The 20,805-nt window shown below is 43.8% G+C and overlaps 1 protein-coding gene across 1 annotated transcript; it reads left to right on the forward strand.

The window, feature by feature from the left end:
- The first annotated feature begins 8 nt into the window (after positions 1 to 8).
- Positions 9 to 4,744, forward strand: batf3 (basic leucine zipper transcription factor, ATF-like 3). The gene is made up of 4 exons (XM_047388724.1): positions 9 to 1,383; positions 1,512 to 1,616; positions 3,454 to 3,498; positions 4,045 to 4,744. The coding sequence occupies exons 1-4, from the start codon at positions 1,309 to 1,311 to the stop codon at positions 4,177 to 4,179; spliced, it is 360 nt and encodes a 119-aa protein (XP_047244680.1). The 5' UTR covers positions 9 to 1,308; the 3' UTR covers positions 4,180 to 4,744.
- The last annotated feature ends 16,061 nt before the right edge of the window (positions 4,745 to 20,805 follow it).

A 20,805-nucleotide genomic window follows, 5' to 3' on the forward strand; every position in this document is an offset into this window, starting at 1 on the left:
CTGTGAGAAACACTGCTGCTGCCGGCTGCTTCTGATGTCCAGAAATGAACCTGAAATCAGAGCTGATCTGAGTAGAGCACCTTCTTCCACAGGTTTGCTGTGTCCCTCCAAGCAAAACAGGACTTTTTATGGACTTTAGGAGTTCATGACTAGCTGTGGATCTCTGCAGCTCCTCCAGAGTTACCATGGGTCTCTTGTCTGCTTCTCTGATTAATGCTCTCCTTGCTGTCCTGTCTAGGTGGATGTCCATGTCTTGGTAGGTCTGCAGTTGTTCCATCCTCTACATGTCCAGATAGATAGAATGAAGTTCTGGGAGATGTTCAGAGCTTGGGATGTTGTAGAACCTAACTCTGCTTTAAACTGAACCAGAACTTTCTCCCTGACCTGTCTGCTGTGTTCTTTGGTCTTCATGATGCTGGAACCTCTGAGGCCAGAAACAGAACATCTGGAGTTCGATTAAATTAAACAGCTGGACTTATTAGGTGACTTCTGAAGGCCGCTGGTTCCACTGGGATTTATTTAGGGGCATCAGAGTAAATGAGCTGAATACAAATGCATGCCACACTTTGTAGAGATTAATTGTAAAATAACATTTTGTTGTGGAAAATGTGGAAGGGTATGAAAACTTTTGCAAGGATCATTTATTACGTTTATTGTTGTTGGATGTTTTTTTAACTGCATTTCAATTTTGACAGAAGTTTGACTTATTTTACTTCATGTCTGCACTTTTAGATAATTAGTGGAATTTACTCCATTTCCTCGGTGTCGGGCCCAAGGCCGTCAGGTCAGGTCAACATTAAAACGGGCTAAGACGTGTGCCGAACCACTTCCTGAATCTACACCTGTAGAAGTGCAGGATTAAAGGAAGGTCGACTCCAGCGATCCTTTCTGCAGACCTGATGGTTTAGATGCTGAACCTGATGGACGAACACTGGACAGACTGAATAAATGCCATGTGGGTGATGTCAGCAGCTCTTGAGGCAGGAAGTAGTTCCGGTTGGCGCAGGATGGAGAACTTTTGCAGGGCTTTCTCTGACAGTGCCTGTCTATGAGGAGCATCTTTCAAAACCACATGCAAGTCCACAGAAGTGCATGTTCAGTGTGAGCCCAGAGTCACCTGACTTCTGTGAACTGAAGTGGCCACTTCTTTAAAAAGGGCATCGAAATTGAAAGGTGATGTGAAACTACTGGCTGTTTTCCACCCAATGTCCAGAGTCTCTCAGACACTTTTACAGTCCAACAGAATCCCCCCTGTTGAGTGTCCTCTGCTCTGTACTTACCTTGGTTTGTTCATTTTGAGCATCTGTGATGTCTGACTGTGATTCATCCTGCCGGCCTCAGCAGGAGTACGTCAGGACCAATCAGCTCTGTGATGGATGGACGGTAAGGTTCAGCAGCTTCAGGATCTGTCAGGGTCTCTGGTTTGAACTGCTGCTGCTGTTAGAGACCACTCTGGCTTTGGTTTGTGTTAGTGGACAGATCAGTCTGTAATGTGTCTGTAATTGGGTCAGTGTTTAAAGGATGAAGGACGGAGGCTGAAGAGGAGAGAGAAGAACAGAGTCGCAGCTCAGCAGAGTCGGAAGAGACAAACACAGAGAGCAGACCAACTGCACGAGGTGCTTACCGTGATGTTTCATGAGTTTTGGACTTTTACTGACTCCACAGTAGTTTCCAAACCCTTCATTCAACTCATTTTTTCATTTTACTTCTAAGCTGCAAGGGTTCTTGTGAACTTTTTGTAATAGTCTGGATCAAAAGGTCTCCAAGATTTTCTTTGGACTTTGGCTGTTTTTTCACTAATTCTGTCCAGAGATGAACCAGTGTTCCTTGAGAAAAATCACTGGATTAAGGAGAGGAAAAAGCAGCCAAGTTCTGCTAATAAGATGCACCGATTAACTGATTATCATCATCACTCCTATAAAAGGAGAAGTTCGGACACCTGGCTGCTCTGAAGCAAACAGGTGTGTGTTAAAACAAAGCCACGTTAGAAGGGCATCAGCACTGACCTTAGAGAAGCTACTGCTGCTACTTATTAATCTGGGAAGGGTTCTGAGACCAGCTCAGTTGGTAGCACTGTTGCCTTGCAGCAAGAAGATCCTGGATTCAACTCCCGGCTGGGGGTCTTTCTGCATGTAGTGGGCATGTTCTCCTTGTGCATACGTGGGTTCCCTCCAGGTACTCCATCTTCCTCCTGTAGTCCAAAAACACGACTCTTAGGTTAATTGTTGTCTGTAAATTGTCTTTAGGTGTGAATGAGTGTGTGCATGGTTGTTTGTACTGTGTGTGTTTCCCTGTGATGGACTGGAAACCTGTCCAGGGTGAATCCCGCCTCTCGCCCGTAGACTGCTGGAGATGGGCACCAGCTCCCCGCGACCCGTACGGAAGAAGCAGGTAAAGAACATAGATGGATGGATTGGTTCCGAGACCATTTCCAAACTATCAAAGTTCCAGTATGGCTGTTTGGAAGAGTTATAAGAGAAAGCATCTAAAAACAAGATCAGAATCAGCTTTATTGCTAAGTTCGTACATAAAAACAAGGAATTTGACTCCGGTACACTTTGCTCTTTGGTTTTGTTTTTGTATTACAGAATATACATATTTACAATTTACAATATACACATATATAATAGAAAAGGTGCATTTGCAACATCTGTATGCTGTTGATTTGTACTCTATTGAATATTCATCAGAGAAACAGCCTGGAGGAAGAAACTGTCTCTGTGGCGGCTGGTTTTAGTGAACAGTGCTCTGTAGCGCCACCTGAAGGTAAAACTCTGAACAGTTTATGTGCAGGGTGTGTGGCTGTGGGACTTGCAAAGCTCCATCTGAATGAAAAACAAAACTTCTAGGAAAATGTCTTTCAGACAGATGAGACCAAAGTAGAGATGTTGGACCATAATGCACTGCACCATGATTAGAAGAACCCAAACACAGCAAATCAGCACAAGCAACTTATAAAACACTCAAGCACAGTGGTGGGGGTATGATGATGTGGGCTTTTCTTGCAGCCACCAAACCTGGGTACAGCGTGGTCATTGACTTGACCAAGAGCTTCTCTGTATATAAAACTACTCCAGGTTCAAAGGTGGCTCCAGACCTGTTTGGTTGCAACAACTGGACCGAACAGAAATAATGAAGCAGCCAAAGTCCAAAGATTAGATCTCAGAGACCTTCAGAAAGCCTGAAGAACTGTTGATCAGGATTTATTGGTGCAACAGCAGCAAGTGTGCTCAGATATTCCCTGTATTTGAAGTGAGTCCAACTTGGGCACTCTCAAATCTGTTTATCCAGACAGGAAAAACGTGTGAAGTTATACAGATGTAGCTTTAGTCAAAACAGAAGTAAAACTTCTCAAAGTTGAGCTCTTATTTTAATGCATCTCATATTTTTCTTGCTGTAAAACACAAAATCCAATTGAATTGTTCTTTGTTTTTCTTGATTCTTCATTGTCAGGCCTGTGAGCTGCTGGAGCAGAGAAACAGGAAGCTGAAGAGAGAGGTACTTAAAACCAGATCCTGTCCTACATCCAGTCAGTCCAAGTAGATCTTATCTTTACTGAAAAATAATTTCATACACCATTAAACATAAAACATTTAAATCACTCCTATTAAACCCTGCTATCCTTGCAGACATGTAACATTTGACTAGAATTTGCACCTAAAACTTAAGGAATCTTTCCCTGTGGGGTACTGACTCCTTCCCCATCCTTCACTGAGTCTCGTCAGTTGTACCAGTATCGTCCGTTTGATGGGATTCTTTCCCTCACTGGTACAAGTGTTTTGTAAAAAGAATAAAATCTCACATCAAATATTGCGTTTGAATAATAGGTAAGGTAAGTTTATTTATATAGTGCTTTTCAGTAACGAGACACTCAAAGCGCTGTACATACAATCACAAAGAGAATAAACACAGAGGTTGAACTAAGTAATAACAGTTCATTGTCTAATTAAGAAAGTTGGGTCATTGGTGTAATAATTATTATGCTGTCCGTTTTCAGTGGCTGTGAGCATAAAAGGAGCTGTAACAGCTGGGTTTTATCTTCAGGTGGATTCTCTCTCTGAGGAGCAGAACCTCCTCACTGAAGCTCTCAGAGCCCACGAACCTTTCTGTCCCATCATGCACTGCTCGTTTGCCTCATCCAGCCTGCAGCCTGACGGCGCTGCGGCTCGCTCAGTCTGAAGATGCCAACAACGTTTCTGATCACATCACATCTGGAATCCCGGCAGATAATAAACCAATTAACCGCTAGAGGGCGCTGTTCTCCGTGATCAGCAGCTACAGGCCCGTGAGGCTCTGCTGATCTCTGGTGGCTTCAGAGGATCATCATACATCTGGTATTTTTTGTGCATCTCGAAGTTAGAATATAGTACATAAATAAACTCTCTGTACATTTTCCTTCTGTTAAATGTAAAAAAAAATAATAGATCAAATTATTTCCAATTAATTGTATTTGTCTAAATTACATACAGTTTGAAATAAATACATGTACAATAATTAAAATGAGATCTCAATATGTTTAAATAATTGATATTGTCTATTACTAATATTCCAGTAGATATTGAGTAATTTCATTAAAAATAAATAAATAAATGCGTGCTTTGTTATTGTCAGCTTAGAATTAATTTCTGTGAAAGAGCAAACATGGTTCAGTTTATTGCTGTAATAAAAATGTATATATTTGCAAATTAATAATCCAAGATTACCAATAAAAACATATAGGTGTTTAAATAAATATAGAATTTTATTTATATTTGCTTCGTCTTAATTCAAATTTGTATTTTACTATTTGCTTGTTCACTATAAAATTTACCTCCTTCAGCACCAGGCTGTAGAACCTCCTTCAGCACCAGGCTGTAGAACCTCCTTCAGCAGCTTGTAGAACCTCCTTCAGCAGCTTGTAGAACCTCCTTCAGCAGCCTGTAGAACCTCCTTCAGCAGCTTGTAGAACCTCCTTCAGCAGCCTGTAGAACTTCCTTCAGCATCCTGTAGAACTTCCTTCAGCATCCTGTAGAACCTCCTTCAGCAGCCTGTAGAACCTCCTTCAGCAGCTTGTAGAACCTCCTGCAGCAGCCTGTAGAACCTCCTTCAGCATCCTGTAGAACCTCCTTCAGCAGCCTGTAGAACCTCCTTCAGCAGCCTGTAGAACCTCCTTCAGCAGCCTGTAGAACCTCCTTCAGCAGCTTGTAGAACCTCCTTCAGCAGCCTGTAGAACTTCCTTCAGCATCCTGTAGAACTTCCTTCAGCATCCTGTAGAACCTCCTTCAGCAGCCTGTAGAACCTCCTTCAGCAGCTTGTAGAACCTCCTGCAGCAGCCTGTAGAACCTCCTTCAGCATCCTGTAGAACCTCCTTCAGCAGCCTGTAGAACCTCCTTCAGCAGCCTGTAGAACCTCCTTCAGCAGCCTGTAGAACCTCCTTCAGCAGCCTGTAGAACCTCCTGCAGCAGCCTGTAGAACCTCCTTCAGCAGCCTGTAGAACTTCCTGCAGCAGCTTGTAGAACCTCCTTCAGCAGCTTGTAGAACCTCCTTCAGCAGCCTGTAGAACTTCCTGCAGCAGCTTGTAGAACCTCCTTCAGCAGCTTGTAGAACCTCCTTCAGCAGCCTGTAGAACCTCCTTCAGCAGCTTGTAGAACCTCCTTCAGCAGCTTGTAGAACCTCCTTCAGCAGCCTGTAGAACTTCCTTCAGCATCCTGTAGAACTTCCTTCAGCATCCTGTAGAACCTCCTTCAGCAGCCTGTAGAACCTCCTTCAGCAGCCTGTAGAACCTCCTTCAGCAGCTTGTAGAACCTCCTTCAGCAGCTTGTAGAACCTCCTGCAGCAGCCTGTAGAACCTCCTTCAGCAGCTTGTAGAACCTCCTGCAGCAGCCTGTAGAACCTCCTTCAGCAGCCTGTAGAACCTCCTTCAGCAGCCTGTAGAACCTCCTTCAGCATCCTGTAGAACCTCCTGCAGCAGCCTGTAGAACCTCCTTCAGCAGCTTGTAGAACCTCCTGCAGCAGCCTGTAGAACCTCCTTCAGCAGCCTGTAGAACCTCCTTCAGCAGCCTGTAGAACTTCCTGCAGCAGCTTGTAGAACCTCCTGCAGCAGCCTGTAGAACCTCCTGCAGCAGCCTGTAGAACCTCCTTCAGCAGCTTGTAGAACCTCCTTCAGCAGCTTGTAGAACCTCCTTCAGCAGCCTGTAGAACCTCCTTCAGCAGCTTGTAGAACCTCCTTCAGCAGCCTGTAGAACTTCCTTCAGCATCCTGTAGAACTTCCTTCAGCATCCTGTAGAACCTCCTTCAGCAGCCTGTAGAACCTCCTTCAGCAGCTTGTAGAACCTCCTGCAGCAGCCTGTAGAACCTCCTTCAGCATCCTGTAGAACCTCCTTCAGCAGCCTGTAGAACCTCCTTCAGCAGCCTGTAGAACCTCCTTCAGCAGCCTGTAGAACCTCCTGCAGCAGCCTGTAGAACCTCCTTCAGCATCCTGTAGAACCTCCTTCAGCAGCCTGTAGAACCTCCTTCAGCAGCCTGTAGAACCTCCTTCAGCAGCCTGTAGAACCTCCTGCAGCAGCCTGTAGAACCTCCTTCAGCAGCCTGTAGAACTTCCTGCAGCAGCTTGTAGAACCTCCTTCAGCAGCTTGTAGAACCTCCTTCAGCAGCCTGTAGAACTTCCTGCAGCAGCTTGTAGAACCTCCTTCAGCAGCTTGTAGAACCTCCTTCAGCAGCCTGTAGAACCTCCTTCAGCAGCTTGTAGAACCTCCTTCAGCAGCTTGTAGAACCTCCTTCAGCAGCCTGTAGAACTTCCTTCAGCATCCTGTAGAACTTCCTTCAGCATCCTGTAGAACCTCCTTCAGCAGCCTGTAGAACCTCCTTCAGCAGCTTGTAGAACCTCCTGCAGCAGCCTGTAGAACCTCCTTCAGCAGCTTGTAGAACCTCCTGCAGCAGCCTGTAGAACCTCCTTCAGCAGCCTGTAGAACCTCCTTCAGCAGCCTGTAGAACCTCCTGCAGCAGCTTGTAGAACCTCCTGCAGCAGCCTGTAGAACCTCCTGCAGCAGCCTGTAGAACCTCCTTCAGCAGCCTGTAGAACCTCCTTCAGCAGCCTGTAGAACTTCCTGCAGCAGCCTGTAGAACCTCCTTCAGCAGCCTGTAGAACCTCCTGCAGCAGCCTGTAGAACTTCCTGCAGCAGCCTGTAGAACCTCCTTCAGCAGCCTGTAGAACCTCCTGCAGCAGCCTGTAGAACCTCCTTCAGCAGCCTGTAGAACCTCCTGCAGCAGCCTGTAGAACCTCCTTCAGCAGCCTGTAGAACTTCCTGCAGCAGCTTGTAGAACTTCCTGCAGCACCCTGTAGAACCTCCTTCAGCAGCCTGTAGAACCTCCTTCAGCAGCCTGTAGAACTTCCTGCAGCAGCCTGTAGAACCTCCTTCAGCAGCCTGTAGAACCTCCTGCAGCAGCCTGTAGAACTTCCTGCAGCAGCCTGTAGAACCTCCTTCAGCAGCCTGTAGAACCTCCTGCAGCAGCCTGTAGAACCTCCTTCAGCAGCCTGTAGAACCTCCTGCAGCAGCCTGTAGAACCTCCTTCAGCAGCCTGTAGAACTTCCTGCAGCAGCTTGTAGAACTTCCTGCAGCAGCCTGTAGAACCTCCTTCAGCAGCCTGTAGAACCTCCTTCAGCAGCCTGTAGAACTTCCTGCAGCAGCCTGTAGAACCTCCTTCAGCAGCCTGTAGAACCTCCTGCAGCAGCCTGTAGAACTTCCTGCAGCAGCTTGTAGAACTTCCTGCAGCAGCCTGTAGAACCTCCTTCAGCAGCCTGTAGAACCTCCTTCAGCAGCCTGTAGAACTTCCTGCAGCAGCCTGTAGAACCTCCTTCAGCAGCCTGTAGAACTTCCTGCAGCAGCCTGTAGAACTTCCTGCAGCAGCCTGTAGAACCTCCTTCAGCAGCTTGTAGAACCTCCTTCAGCAGCCTGTAGAACCTCCTGCAGCAGCCTGTAGAACCTCCTTCAGCAGCCTGTAGAACCTCCTTCAGCAGCCTGTAGAACCTCCTTCAGCAGCCTGTAGAACTTCCTGCAGCAGCCTGTAGAACTTCCTGCAGCAGCCTGTAGAACCTCCTTCAGCAGCTTGTAGAACCTCCTTCAGCAGCCTGTAGAACCTCCTTCAGCAGCCTGTAGAACTTCCTGCAGCAGCCTGTAGAACTTCCTGCAGCAGCCTGTAGAACCTCCTTCAGCAGCTTGTAGAACCTCCTTCAGCAGCCTGTAGAACCTCCTGCAGCAGCCTGTAGAACCTCCTGCAGCAGCTTGTAGAACCTCCTTCAGCAGCTTGTAGAACCTCCTTCAGCAGCCTGTAGAACTTCCTTCAGCAGCTTGTAGAACCTCCTTCAGCAGCTTGTAGAACCTCCTTCAGCAGCTTGTAGAACCTCCTTCAGCAGCCTGTAGAACTTCCTGCAGCAGCCTGTAGAACTTCCTGCAGCAGCCTGTAGAACCTCCTTCAGCAGCTTGTAGAACCTCCTTCAGCAGCCTGTAGAACCTCCTTCAGCAGCCTGTAGAACTTCCTGCAGCAGCCTGTAGAACTTCCTGCAGCAGCCTGTAGAACCTCCTTCAGCAGCTTGTAGAACCTCCTTCAGCAGCCTGTAGAACCTCCTGCAGCAGCCTGTAGAACCTCCTGCAGCAGCTTGTAGAACCTCCTTCAGCAGCTTGTAGAACCTCCTTCAGCAGCCTGTAGAACTTCCTTCAGCAGCTTGTAGAACCTCCTTCAGCAGCTTGTAGAACCTCCTTCAGCAGCTTGTAGAACCTCCTTCAGCAGCCTGTAGAACCTCCTGCAGCAGCCTGTAGAACCTCCTTCAGCAGCCTGTAGAACCTCCTGCAGCAGCCTGTAGAACCTCCTTCAGCAGCTTGTAGAACCTCCTTCAGCAGCCTGTAGAACTTCCTGCAGCAGCCTGTAGAACTTCCTGCAGCAGCCTGTAGAACTTCCTGCAGCAGCCTGTAGAACCTCCTTCAGCAGCCTGTAGAACTTCCTGCAGCAGCCTGTAGAACTTCCTGCAGCAGCCTGTAGAACTTCCTGCAGCAGCCTGTAGAACTTCCTGCAGCAGCCTGTAGAACCTCCTGCAGCAGCTCTGTCTGACTTTATCTGTCTCTCACATTGTGGTGGAGGACTCGTGGTCCACTCTTTTTTCCAACGTTGCTATTTGAGGTTTCTTCTCAGCTCTCTGAAGGTTCCAGCACAGCATTTTAATCAGTTCCATGCTCCACAGGTAGTATGAGGTGTTTGTGTTCTACTGTGTCTGGTTTTCTCCAAACATGGTTCTGTCCATTATGATCAAACAACTCCGATTTGGTCTCATCTGTCCAGAGGACATTGTCCCAGAAGTCTCGTCCTTCATCCACATGCAGCTTTGCTAGTCCAAGTCCTGCTGCCATTTTGTTTTTAGAGAGAAGAGACTCTCACCTTGAACCCTTCCAAACCGCCGTACCGGTTCAGTGTCTTTCTAACTGTCCTGTCATGACCTTTAACCTGCTAACTGAGGCCTGTAGATTTTCAGAGGAAGTTCTTGGTCTGCAGCAAATAGAGGTTCTCACCCTGACAATAATTAGTTGCACCTGGCTGCTCCTTTTCCTTTTAAGCCTCATGGGAGCAGTGAGGGTGTACTTAGTTTTTCAGACATGATTTGAATTATGGCTACCTGTTGGTTTAATAAATAATCACAGCTTGGTGTCTGTTGTGTGTTTTTGTAAATTTAAAAAGTTTTAGAGCCATATGATGATCAGATGATTTTCATTCCTTCCTAAATGATAAAATGCAAGAACTAAGAGAGGGTGTAATTACTTTTTTTAGCATGACTATAGTTTCTCAGAGATCAATGACAAGAAGTTAAGCTCTTTCAGCAGAAACTACAGTGACTGGTTTTCTGTGTTGACCTGAGTGTGGAAACTGCCTGAGTTTGAAAACCCTCCAGTGTGTCATAATTTTCCTGTTATGGGCGCGTTTTACCATCATCATTCATCACATGATGCAACTGCAGCACCGCTGGTACATCACCTTATCTCACCAAAAAGTCCTGGGGTCATTTCAAAGTCACCCAGGGTCCTTTCAGCTCTCACCTGCAGTAACGACATGATCATGGTTTGATAACGCTTGTGAGGAGAACTTGAAGGTTGAAGTTTCTAAATTCAACCACAGCAGCATCTTTTTCTCTTTCACTTTTCCTTCCTCTTCCACTCAGAGGAGAAACAGTCACTGTTTCCTCTGTTTCTCCTCCACTGTTTGACATGAACTTCACTGTTACTTTGGGTCAGATCCCTGGAACCAACGCAAGTGGATTTCAGGAAAACTACACTGACGATTTTTCCTGAAAGCTGTTTTATGAGCCTTCCTAGAAGAAGTAAGAAGAAGTAAAAGCGACAGAAGTTGAGATGTTCTGAAAGCATCAACATTTAAAACTGGATGTAATCCTCTGTGTTAAAATATCTGCACCTGAGTTTAAAGCTACTGCATTGTGGGGAATGTTGGCTCAGATTTTCTTTTTAAAGCCAAATTATCATAAATTCTCCACGATGTAAGACTGCTGTGGTCTGGGATTGTTTTTGAAGTGTAGGGGGGGGGTCATTCCGACAGAAAATCCCTAATAATGCAAAAGCTTTCATTTTCATATTAGGTCACGTTTTAACCACAAACTTCAGCATCTTTAACAGGGATTTTTATTTATAGATCAACACAAAGAAATTAATTCATTCATAATAATAATAATGGAATATTTAATTTTTTGGGTCTAGTTTAGCTCCCTCTGTGTTAATTAATCTCCTTCCCTCAGTCTGCCTGTTTGCTCTCCTCCACAGCTGTTCCCAGATTAACTCACCTTCATTCAGGGTCATTTTCCACTCTCCCCTCAGTATTTAATCTCACTGGTTTTCATTATTTTCTGCTGGTTCCTCCAGGTACTCCGTGCTCCATGTCCTGTTCCCCTTGTTTCAGCTCTGTACGTTTTCTGTGTAAAAGATATAGGAAAGGATGTCCTGTCTGGAAAAATGTCATGTCAGGAAAGAACATTGTAAAGATCCATCCTTCAGCTGATCATCTTCCACCATTCTGCCTGTAGGAGCTCCATGAGCCACTAAGCTATCAAAGGTCACATTAAAGTCTGGTTTCTTGAGGTTAAAATGTCAAAACTCAAGAAATACTTTTACAGAGTGAAGCAGATATATATTTTTCTATTCTGTATCTGCAGACAGGTAGAGGCCTGAAAGTCTGGTTCTACCTGAGATTCTGGTAATCTCCCCTCTAGAGATCCTGATACGTCAAACAGGGTTTTACTTTTAATCACTGAACTTTGGGCCAGCATTTTAAATTGAAGTGTATGTTCTGCACCGATTTAACCAACACATTACCCCAAATAAATCAAACCTTTGCTAATTTTAATCCAAGGCAACATAACCTGGAGCACCTTTCCTCATTGCAACCACACAGTCACACCAATGACCCAAAAGTGACCCTGGAAACAGTTCTGGAGCAGGAAATGTCTTTAAACATGACACATTAATTAACCTGCTGAGAAACAAACACTGAGGAACCTGCCAAGGAAAACAGAGAAGAACATGAGCAGACCAATGAAAAAATGTTCTGATTCAGTTTTACAGAAAAACTGTTCTGGTCCTCAGAAAGGACCTGCAGCTAAGATGTTAGAAAGACTGGAGCTAAACGTAGCTTTTCACTTCGATAAACTGGTGACACAGAACCAGAACACAGTCTGTGAATCTATGGAGTGAACGTTTTGGCTGGCTCATGCATGAAGCCTCTGTGCATTCAGTCCTGTGCATTCAGGACCAAATAATGTCGCTATGAAAGAAATGTTTGACATGTTGGAAGGAACCAGGACAGAACTGCCTGAAGACCGAAATGCAGCTGTTCTTGTTTCTGGTCTCAGAGGTTTGTTGGAGAACATTTGAGAACAAACAGCATCATAAAAATCAAGGGACCCAGCAGACAGGTCATGGAGAAAGTCAACGTTTCTGATGAAGTTCTGATGAAGTTCCTGCACGTTTCTGATGAAGTTCTAATGAAGTTCCTGCATGTTTCTGATGAAGTTTCCGCCCGTTTCTGATGAAGTTCCTGCACGTTTCTGATGCAGTTCTGATGAAGTTCCTGCACGTTTCTGATGCAATTCCTGCACGTTTCTGATGAAGTTCTGATGAAGTTCCTGCACGTTTCTGATGAAGTTTCCGCCCGTTTCTGATGAAGTTCCTGCACGTTTCTGATGAAGTTCTGATGAAGTTCCTGCATGTTTCTGATGAAGTTTTTGCCCGTTTCTGATTAAGTTCCTGCACGTTTCTGATGCAGTTCTGATGAAGTTCCTGCATGTTTTTGATGAAGTCTCCGCCCGTTTCTGATGAAGTTCTGATGAAGTTCTGATGAAGTTCCTGCATGTTTCTGATGAAGTTTCCGCCCGTTTCTGATGCAATTCCTGCACATTTCTGATGAAGTTCTGATGAAGTTCCTGCATGTTTCTGATGAAGTTTCCGCCCGTTTCTGATGAAGTTCCTGCATGTTTCTGATGAAGTTCTGATGAAGTTCCTGCATGTTTCTGATGAAGTTCTGATGAAGTTCCTGCATGTTTCTGATGAAGTTCCTGCACGTTTCTAATGCAATTCCTGCACGTTTCTGATGAAGTTCTGATGAAGTTCCTGCATGTTTCTGATGAAGTTTCTGCCCGTTTCTGATGCAATTCCTGCACATTTCTGATGAAGTTCTGATGAAGTTCCTGCACGTTTCTGATGAAGTTTCCGCCCGTTTCTGATGAAGTTCCTGCACGTTTCTGATGAAGTTCTGATGAAGTTCCTGCATGTTTCTGATGAAGTTTCCGCCCGTTTCTGATGAAGTTTCTGCACGTTTCTGATGAAGTTCTGATGAAGTTCCTGCATGTTTCTGATGAAGTTTCTGCCCGTTTCTGATGCAATTCCTGCACATTTCTGATGAAGTTCTGATGAAGTTCCTGCACGTTTCTGATGAAGTTTCCGCCCGTTTCTGATGAAGTTCCTGCACGTTTCTGATGAAGTTCTGATGAAGTTCCTGCATGTTTCTGATGAAGTTTCCGCCCGTTTCTGATGAAGTTCCTGCACGTTTCTGATGCAGTTCTGATGAAGTTCTGATGAAGTTCCTGCATGTTTCTGATGCAGTTTCTGCCCGTTTCTAATGCAATTCCTGCACGTTTCTGATGAAGTTCTGATGAAGTTCCTGCATGTTTCTGATGAAGTTCTGATGAAGTTCCTGCATGTTTCTGATGAAGTTCTGATGAAGTTCCTGCACGTTTCTGATGAAGTTCCTGCACGTTTCTAATGCAATTCCTGCACGTTTCTGATGAAGTTCTGATGAAGTTCTTGCATGTTTCTGATGAAGTTTCTGCCCGTTTCTGATGCAATTCCTGCACATTTCTGATGAAGTTCTGATGAAGTTCCTGCACGTTTCTGATGAAGTTTCCGCCCGTTTCTGATGAAGTTCCTGCACGTTTCTGATGAAGTTCTGATGAAGTTCCTGCATGTTTCTGATGAAGTTTCCGCCCGTTTCTGATGAAGTTCCTGCCCGTTTCTGATGAAGTTCTGATGAAGTTCTGATGAAGTTCCTGCATGTTTCTGATGAAGTTTCCGCCCGTTTCTGATGAAGTTCCTGCATGTTTCTGATGAAGTTCTGATGAAGTTCCTGCACGTTTCTGATGCAGTTTCTGCCCGTTTCTGATGAAGTTCCTGCCCGTTTCTGATGAAGTTCTGATGAAGTTCCTGCATGTTTCTGATGAAGTTTTTGCCCGTTTCTGATTAAGTTCCTGCACGTTTCTGATGCAGTTCTGATGAAGTTCCTGCATGTTTTTGATGAAGTCTCCGCCCGTTTCTGATGAAGTTCTGATGAAGTTCTGATGAAGTTCCTGCATGTTTCTGATGAAGTTTCCGCCCGTTTCTGATGCAATTCCTGCACATTTCTGATGAAGTTCTGATGAAGTTCCTGCATGTTTCTGATTAAGTTTCCGCCCGTTTCTGATGAAGTTCCTGCATGTTTCTGATGAAGTTCTGATGAAGTTCCTGCATGTTTCTGATGAAGTTCCTGCACGTTTCTGATGAAGTTCTGATGAAGTTCCTGCATGTTTCTGATGAAGTTCTGATGAAGTTCCTGCATGTTTCTGATGAAGTTCTGATGAAGTTCCTGCATGTTTCTGATGAAGTTCCTGCACGTTTCTGATGCAATTCCTGCACGTTTCTGATGAAGTTCTGATGAAGTTCCTGCATGTTTCTGATGAAGTTTCTGCCCGTTTCTGATGCAATTCCTGCACATTTCTGATGAAGTTCTGATGAAGTTCCTGCACGTTTCTGATGAAGTTTCCGCCCGTTTCTGATGAAGTTCCTGCCCGTTTCTGATGAAGTTCTGATGAAGTTCCTGCATGTTTCTGATGAAGTTTCCGCCCGTTTCTGATGAAGTTCCTGCACGTTTCTGATGCAGTTCTGATGAAGTTCCTGCATGTTTTTGATGAAGTCTCCGCCCGTTTCTGATGAAGTTCTGATGAAGTTCTGATGAAGTTCCTGCATGTTTCTGATGAAGTTTCCGCCCGTTTCTGATGCAATTCCTGCACATTTCTGATGAAGTTCTGATGAAGTTCCTGCATGTTTCTGATTAAGTTTCCGCCCGTTTCTGATTAAGTTCCTGCATGTTTCTGATGAAGTTCTGATGAAGTTCCTGCATGTTTCTGATGAAGTTCCTGCACGTTTCTGATGAAGTTCCCGCACGTTTCTGATGAAGTTCTGATGAAGTTCCTGCATGTTTCTGATGAAGTTCCTGCATGTTTTTGATGAAGTTCTGATGAAGTTCCTGCATGTTTTTGATGAAGTCTCCGCCCGTTTCTGATGAAGTTCTGATGAAGTTCTGATGAAGTTCCTGCATGTTTCTGATGAAGTTTCCGCCCGTTTCTGATGCAATTCCTGCACATTTCTGATGAAGTTCTGATGAAGTTCCTGCATGTTTCTGATTAAGTTTCCGCCCGTTTCTGATGAAGTTCCTGCATGTTTCTGATGAAGTTCCTGCATGTTTCTGATTAAGTTTCCGCACGTTTCTGATGCAGTTCTGATGAAGTTCCTGCATGTTTTTGATGAAGTCTCCGCCCGTTTCTGATGAAATTCTGATGAAGTTCTGATGAAGTTCTGATGAAGTTCCTGCATGTTTCTGATGAAGTTTCCGCCCGTTTCTGATGCAATTCCTGCACATTTCTGATGAAGTTCTGATGAAGTTCCTACACGTTTCTGATGAAGTTCCTGCATGTTTCTGATGAAGTTCCTGCATGTTTCTGATGAAGTTCCTACATGTTTTTGATGAAGTCTCCGCCCGTTTCTGATGAAATTCTGATGAAGTTCTGATGAAGTTCTGATGAAGTTCCTGCATGTTTCTGATGAAGTTTCCGCCCGTTTCTGATGCAATTCCTGCACATTTCTGATGAAGTTCTGATGAAGTTCCTACACGTTTCTGATGAAGTTCTGATGAAGTTCCTACACGTTTCTGAAGCAGTTCCTGCACGTTTCTGATGAAATTCCTGCATGTTTCTGATGAAGTTCTGATGAAATTCCTGCATGTTTCTGATGAAGTTTCTGCCCGTTTCTGATGAAGTTCCTACACGTTTCTGATGAAGTTCTGATGAAGTTCCTACACGTTTCTGATGAAGTTCTGATGAAGTTCCTACACGTTTCTGATGAAGTTCCTGCATGTTTCTGATGAAGTTCCTACACGTTTCTGAAGCAGTTCCTGCACGTTTCTGATGAAGTTCCTGCACGTTTCTGATTAAGTTCCTGCACTGTTTCTGATGAAGTTTCTGCACGTTTCTGAGGCAGTTCCTGCATGTTTCTGATGAAGTTCCTGCACGTTTCTGATGAAGTTCTGATGAAGTTCCTGCACGTTTCTGAAGCAGTTCCTGCACGTTTCTGATGAAATTCCTGCATGTTTCTGATGAAGTTCTGATGAAATTCCTGCATGTTTCTGATGAAGTTTCTGCCCGTTTCTGATGAAGTTCCTACACGTTTCTGATGAAGTTCTGATGAAGTTCCTACACGTTTCTGATGAAGTTCTGATGAAGTTCCTACACGTTTCTGATGAAGTTCCTGCATGTTTCTGATGAAGTTCCTACACGTTTCTGAAGCAGTTCCTGCACGTTTCTGATGAAGTTCCTGCACGTTTCTGATTAAGTTCCTGCACTGTTTCTGATGAAGTTTCTGCACGTTTCTGAGGCAGTTCCTGCATGTTTCTGATGAAGTTCCTGCACGTTTCTGATGAAGTTCTGATGAAGTTCCTACACGTTTCTGATTAAGTTCCTGCACGTTTCTGATGAAGTTCCTACACGTTTCTGATTAAGTTCCTGCACGTTTCTGATGAAGTTCCTGCATGTTTCTGATGAAGTTCCTGCATGTTTCTGATGAAGTTCCTGCACGTTTCTGATGAAGTTCCTGCACGTTTCTGATGAAGTTCTGATGAAGTTCCTGCACGTTTCTGATGCAGTTCCTGCACGTTTCTGATGAAGTTCTGATGAAGTTCCTACACGTTTCTGATTAAGTTCCTGCACGTTTCTGATGAAGTTCCTGCATGTTTCTGATGAAGTTCCTGCATGTTTCTGATGAAGTTCCTGCATGTTTCTGATGAAGTTCCTGCATGTTTCTGATGAAGTTCCTGCACGTTTCTGATGAAGTTCCTGCACGTTTCTGATGCAGTTCTGATGAAGTTCCTGCACGTTTCTGATGCAGTTCCTGCACGTTTCTGATGAAGTTCTGATGAAGTTCCTACACGTTTCTGATGCAGTTCCTGCACGTTTCTGATGAAGTTCCTGCATGTTTCTGATGAAGTTCCTGCACGTTTCTGATGAAGTTCTGATGAAGTTCCTGCATGTTTCTGATGAAGTTCCTACACGTTTCTGATGAAGTTCTGATTAAGTTCCTGCAGTTGTTCAAGGTAAATGTACATATGTAAATAATTGTTATTTTTTTCTAGAGATATGATTTAGTTAGAGTGTGCATAAAGAAATTGTGAATATTGTTTCCACCCCTTACATTATCAGTCTTATAGGTTGTAATGCTTGATGTTTCCCAGCATTCCCAGCTGGTTAAAGCTGTAACAAACATCTGTTTGTGTGACAGCAGTGTAAAGACGGGAGTCTCCAAGAGTGTGTGTGTGTGTGTGGGGAACAACCAATCCAACCTGACCCGACCTCTGTCACAGGCAATCAACCTATCAGAACTTAATAGGCAGAACCTGGACATAGCTGGGTAGTGTGAATCGATTAGCGACCCAACTGCAAACATGTGCCGCCGGCAGCCAATAAAAACTTTAACTTTGAGGTGATGTTTAAATTCTAACATTCTTTTAACATATTCATTGTTTTAGCCTCGTCTTCTTTGTTTCCCTGTACAGTACTCTCAATTACCTTCTGTCACCATATGTATGTTGATATGTCATCAGCATACATATGGGAAGAGTTGTTATAATCTGAACTAGAAGGAGCGTTCAAATATTGAATAACAGTGTTCCAAGAATGGAGCCTTGAGAAACCTCACTGGTGATCTCAGTTTGCTACGTTTTCCAACTCCCAAATGTTACAAAGTAGTCTCATTCAAAGAACTTGGGTCTGAAGCAAAGTACCAGACGATCCCACCCACCTTTCCAGTCTACAGAAGTGTATTAATGTTTGCCTTATAAGGCTAAAACAACCCACCAGTTTCAAGATGGTTTAGCTGAGACAGAAAACCTCTTTAAAAGCTGAAAAAGGAAGCAAACAGTAAAGACGTTTTAAACACGCTGTGGTGGAAAGAGAAGAGAGTGAGATTGTCTGTTTTCCTGAGAAACTGACTCTTAAATCTGAACGGGTGCTTAATGGTAACAGATGAAGAAACCTGATGTTGCAACAAAAGTTAGAAAAGACTTAAATTTCCTCACAGTTTGACTCTGTGGTAAAACTGCTTTTGCTTTTAAAGAGCTCTTAAAAAGCAACAATATAAGAAGAAATGCTTCCATACAAATCACTAGATGCTTCACTGAACCACTGACAACTCTGAGTTCATTGAAGGAGGTTGTTTTCACTGAGACAAGTTTAAATCAATGACTATCATCCCTCATCCTGATGTCAGAGGTGTTTAGAGGTTCATGGATCAACCTCAGGATCATTTGGAAGTCTGGGCCCAACAAAATGTTGCCTTTAAACTGGATTTGATCACAAACCTTATGATCACACCAGTGAAATAAATTCAGTCATATTTTCAGGGCTGTCCTGAGATATAAGCAGACTTTGCAGCTCCCCCTGAGAACATGAATCCACCCTGGATGGGTTTGCAGACGCATCAGTTGTAAGCAAACTGCAGAAAACTTTCAAAGTTTGAATTTAACTGAATCAGCAGTGAGTTCTGAGAAGACCTGGACTTAGCCTGAAAATTTGAATAAGCTCTCCTTACAGGTCCCCCCCCCCCCTTGCTCTCTGCGGTGCTACAACCCTCCCTCTGCAGCTCCTCTCTCCACAGCCGGGCTACGGATGATGGTGGTAAACAGCTTTGGCACATTCACTGGTAGAGACGAAACATCAACGTATGCTTTGCATGGACCATGACCTAGACTTTGACTACGAACTTGGACCTCAAATCATTAGCATAGCTGCAGCACACCAGCAATCTTGAGCTTGAACGAAGGTAAATGCAAGGGAGGGGTGTGAGCAGAGCTACACATGCGTAATTGACACTATTGAAACATTCCTCGTGGCTCTGATTGGTTGTTTTGGGCCAGGGGCGGGATTACGGCAAATAGCAATAAAACCACTGGGAGGAGCCAGAGGAGCTTAATTTTTTTCACAGTAGCTGTTAATTTATTAGATCAGGAAGAAAACAACAACAACATTTAGGGTTCTGAGAGATATGTTATTATTATTACTAACAGCAATAACAACAATGTTACTGCTATTACAAAAGAAAAATGAATGATGTGATACATTGTAATTAATATTCCGAGTAATTCACTGCTGGCCATGTGAAAGCTCAGGGCCTTAAATAACCTTGGTCTGCCTCTGGCTGTTAGATCAGGGTTCAGACTCAGTCTGGAAAACTGTGGATTTTATTTTTCGTTTTATGGATGTTTCCCAGGTTACGATGAGTATAGAAAAAGAAAATAGGAATAAAAATAATTAGATTTTCCAGATTTTATTCAGTTTATCTTGTCTAAACACGGTATCTTTCCTTTCCTTCTCAATGTAATATCATGATGTCATAAGCATTTAAAAAAAAAGGTTAAAAAAGATGATTTCATGGCAAATTAAACTAAAATAAATCTGTATAATAATTTAGGTTTGAATGAAAATAAAAGTTGAACTGATCTTTTTAAATAAAACCTCCGCAATTATAATGTCATGAAACTCCTTGCTGGGAAGCTTTTTGTCACTTGTTGCTTGTAGGAGAGACATCTGGACTCGTCTGTTTCTAAAGAGAACAAAAGAAAGGAACCTTAAAGCCTTTTTTATCCGTCCAGTCTTTGCACTCTGATTCCAGTGCTGATCCAATAACAAGTGAGTCAGTTTCTGAGAAGGTTTTTTCATGAGGAGCTGGTAACGCTTCCAGGTCCTGTTTGTTACCAGCCATGACCTTCAGCCTCTCCACCACCGGAAGTTGCCACCACATTATGACACTGCTGTTTCATCAGTTAGCTTGCATCTGCTTGTCACCGAATTGCATCAGTTTCCCAATTAGCTGAGTGAATAACACAGACTCTGGACTCTGCTTTTCCTCCTGCTACCTTCTGGTTGCACCTTGACCGTTTTGGAGCCACCATCCATCCCGGCTGTTTGCAGGACAGGCAAAAGCAGGTCTGAACCCTCAGGACTGAGTGTTTATCAGTTCATGACGCATGAAACAGCAAATCTCAGTTCAAACATCTGAGAGAAACATTTAGACTTCCAGTGACTGCGGTTTTTACCCCAAACTGAACCCACATGAGGCGTAATGTTCTCTGCAGGGTGGGTTGAAACTTCGTACTTCTACTTTTTCATCAAGTGTGAGTCCTTTTCTGTGAAGAGCTCGTTCAATGAAACAGAAAGAAACTCGCTCCTCTCTTCCATGTTCGTGCAGTAACTCTGTGAAGTGGTGCACATAAAGATATTTCCTTTGTGGAACAATAAGACCAAACATCTAAAATATGTCAAAGCATCTTCATGTTAGAGCCTGGATGCTTGCTCCCCTATTGTCTCTAAACTTGGTTTAATTACAGCTGCAGAAATGATCCTTGAACCTTGTGTCCTCCCCCTGAAAATGTGTCAGAAGCTGATCTTTTAATATTTTCTACATCGGGAAAGAAGAGCAGCTGGAGTCAGTTTTCAGCTCAACCTTTTGGAAGAAACTGGAAAATATTTTCCAAAACCTTGCTGTTGTGCAACACACTCTGATGATGGTGTGCATACTAAATCATTTCTAAACTTTAACTTCTTTCAGAGCCAGGCCCTAGTGGACATGACTGGTATTCCATTTCTTTAATAATGAAAGATTAAAAAAGCAATTAAATATTTTTTAATTATTAGATGGTAACACATTGAGCCTTATTCTGAAAATGACACATTATAAAAACCAGGTTTTATGGGCAGCTTCATAGAAAGCAGAAACTGAAAGTTAGGGATGTGAGGGGTGGGATTGGTGCTTACAAATATAATTATCATAGCAACTGTGTTTAAAATAACACCGAGACAGGTCCAAACTTCACCCCAAACACAAACTGAGCTCCATCCATTCTGCTGATCTTCAGCTCTCCACACATTCAGGTAAAACCTCCAGACTTTTCCAGAGTTAACTTTCCAAGGTTCCCAGTCCT

This window comes from Girardinichthys multiradiatus, chromosome 15, assembly GCF_021462225.1.
Source record: "Girardinichthys multiradiatus isolate DD_20200921_A chromosome 15, DD_fGirMul_XY1, whole genome shotgun sequence".
Taxonomy (NCBI): Eukaryota; Metazoa; Chordata; class Actinopteri; order Cyprinodontiformes; family Goodeidae; genus Girardinichthys; species Girardinichthys multiradiatus.